Below are 2,390 nucleotides of genomic sequence, written 5' to 3'. Positions count from 1 at the left end.
AGTTTCTTGGAGCCAGAAACACCCTCTGATCTTAGTGGCATTTCGAGCATTGGGCGAAGAACATCGTCATCATCCAGGTCACGAACTTTAGATGGCAGCAGTTCATGTTATATCGTTGAACCAGATTCTATAGGTGACAGCAGTTCATGTTATATCGTTGAACCACATTCTATGTTAGCAGACGAGATAGACTTAAGGACAATATCTTTAGAAAGCAGCGGTTTCTCTGATGCAGAAACATCGTTTGATCGTAGTGGCGGCAGTTCATGTTATATCGTTGAACCAGATTCTATGTTACCAAACGAGATAGACTTAAGGACAATATCTTTAGAAAGCAGCGGTTTCTCTGATGCAGAAACATCGTTTGATCGTAGTGGCGGCAGTTCATGTTATATTGTTGAACCAGATTCTATAGGTGACAGCAGTTCATGTTATATCGTTGAACCACATTCTATAGGTGACAGCAGTTCATATTATATCGTTGAACCACATTCTATGTTAGTAGACGAGATAGACTTAAGGTCACGAACTTTAGATAGAGGCGGTTTCTTGGAGCCAGAAACACCCTCTGATCTTAGTGGCATTTCGAGCATTGGGCGAATAACATCGCCATCATCCAGATCACGAACTGTAGATAGCATCGGTTACTTTGTACCAGAAACACTGTTGGATGATAGTGATATTTCGATCCCTGGGCGAAGAACATCGTCATCATCAAGGTCACGAACTCTAGATAGAGGCGGTTTCTTGGAGCCAGAAACATCATTTCGTCTTCGTCGTAGTTCAAGCTCTAGACGAAGCACGCCGTCACAATATCAATTGCCAAGTCCACGTCACAGCAGTTCGATCTCTGGACGAAGGACACCATCACAGTATCGGTTACCAAGGCCATTACGCAGCACTTATACGAGACCAGCATCCATATTGAGCGATGATTCAAACCGTAGCAGTTCTAGCTATGACAGTAGTGCTTCGTCGGAATATAAGTCACGAAAGTTACGTGACTTTCAAACAACAAATATAATAATTGATCCTCAAGAATTTCAACAACAAGTAAATCCTTTTGTAACATGGGACCCTGACACTTCGAGATGGAGTCGTGATTTTGATGATAGTTTGGCAGAATTTTGGGCAAATCCTTACAGAGAAGATTCTAGGCATAAATCCCCATCAGTGAAATATTCCAGCTCCAGTTCATTGGGACCAGAAACATCATTTCGTCTTCGTCGCATTTGGAGCCCTAGACGAAGCACATTGTCACAATATCAGTTACCAAGTACACCTCGTGACAGTGCGATCTTTGGACGAAGGACACCATCACAGTTTCGGTTATCAAGGCCACGTCGCAGTTCAGAGCCACTCAGCTCTTTGTGGTCTGACGCATGCACACCCGAGCATTATATGGCAGGTGACATTCAAACAACAAATATAATAATTGATCCTCAAGAATTTGCACAACAAGTATCTCCTTTCGTAACATGGGACCCTGATACGTCGAGATGGAGTCGTGATTTTGAAGACTCTTTGGCAGAAATATGGGATAACCAAAGGCGTATCAATGTTATGGGTCGTGGTACCTCTACAGCATCAGCATCCATATTACCAGTGGAATTGAAAAGTGCCGATGGAATAAATCGTGGTACTTATACAAGGCCTGCGTCCATATTACGTGAGGAATCAATAGTTACTGATGGAGCACGCCGTGGTACCTATACAGAGCCAACGTCCATATTACGTCGTGGTACCTATACGAAACCAGCGTCCCTATTGACAGCATCACAGTATCGGTTACCAAGGCCATTACGCAGCACTTATACGAGACCAGCATCCATATTACGTCGCATTTCGAGCCCTGGGCGAAGAACATCGTCATCATCCAGGTCACGAACTTTAGATAGCAGCACTTTAATGGAGCCAGAAACATCGTTTGATCGTAGTCGCATTTCGAGCCCTGGGCGAAGAACATCGTCATCATCCAGGTCACGAACTTTAGATAGCAGCAGTTTATTTGAGCCAGAAACATCGTTTGATCATAGTCGCATTTCGAGCCCCGGGCGAAGAACATCGTCATCATCCAGGTCACGAACTTTAGATAGCAGCAGTTTATTGGAGCCAGAAACATCGTTTGATCGTAGTCGCATTTCGAGCCCCGGGCGAAGAACATCGTCATCATCCAGGCCACGAACTTTAGATAGCAGCAGTTTATTTGATCCAGAAACATCGTTTGATCGTGGTCGCATTTCGAGCATTGGGCGAAGAACATCGTCATCATCCAGGCCACGAACTTTAGATAGCAGCAGTTTATTTGAGCCAGAAACATCGTTTGATCGTAGTCGCATTTCGAGCATTGGGCGAACATCGTCATCATCCAGGCCACGAACTTTAGATAT

The 2,390-nt window shown here is 44.2% G+C and overlaps 1 protein-coding gene across 1 annotated transcript in view; it reads left to right on the top strand.

Moving 5' to 3' along the window:
- LOC106872224 (uncharacterized) overlaps positions 1 to 2,390 on the top strand; it is an 8,320-nt gene that overhangs the window by 3,296 nt on the left and 2,634 nt on the right. The window contains exon 3 of the mRNA XM_052968095.1: positions 3 to 2,329. Coding sequence (XP_052824055.1) covers positions 3 to 2,329 — 2,327 coding nt within the window. The remainder of the gene's footprint in view (positions 1 to 2; positions 2,330 to 2,390) is intronic.

This window comes from Octopus bimaculoides, chromosome 5, assembly GCF_001194135.2.
Source record: "Octopus bimaculoides isolate UCB-OBI-ISO-001 chromosome 5, ASM119413v2, whole genome shotgun sequence".
In the NCBI taxonomy this organism is placed as follows: Eukaryota; Metazoa; Mollusca; class Cephalopoda; order Octopoda; family Octopodidae; genus Octopus; species Octopus bimaculoides.
The sequence above is the reverse complement of the archived record's forward strand: the minus strand, read 5'-3'. Positions and strand labels throughout refer to the sequence as shown.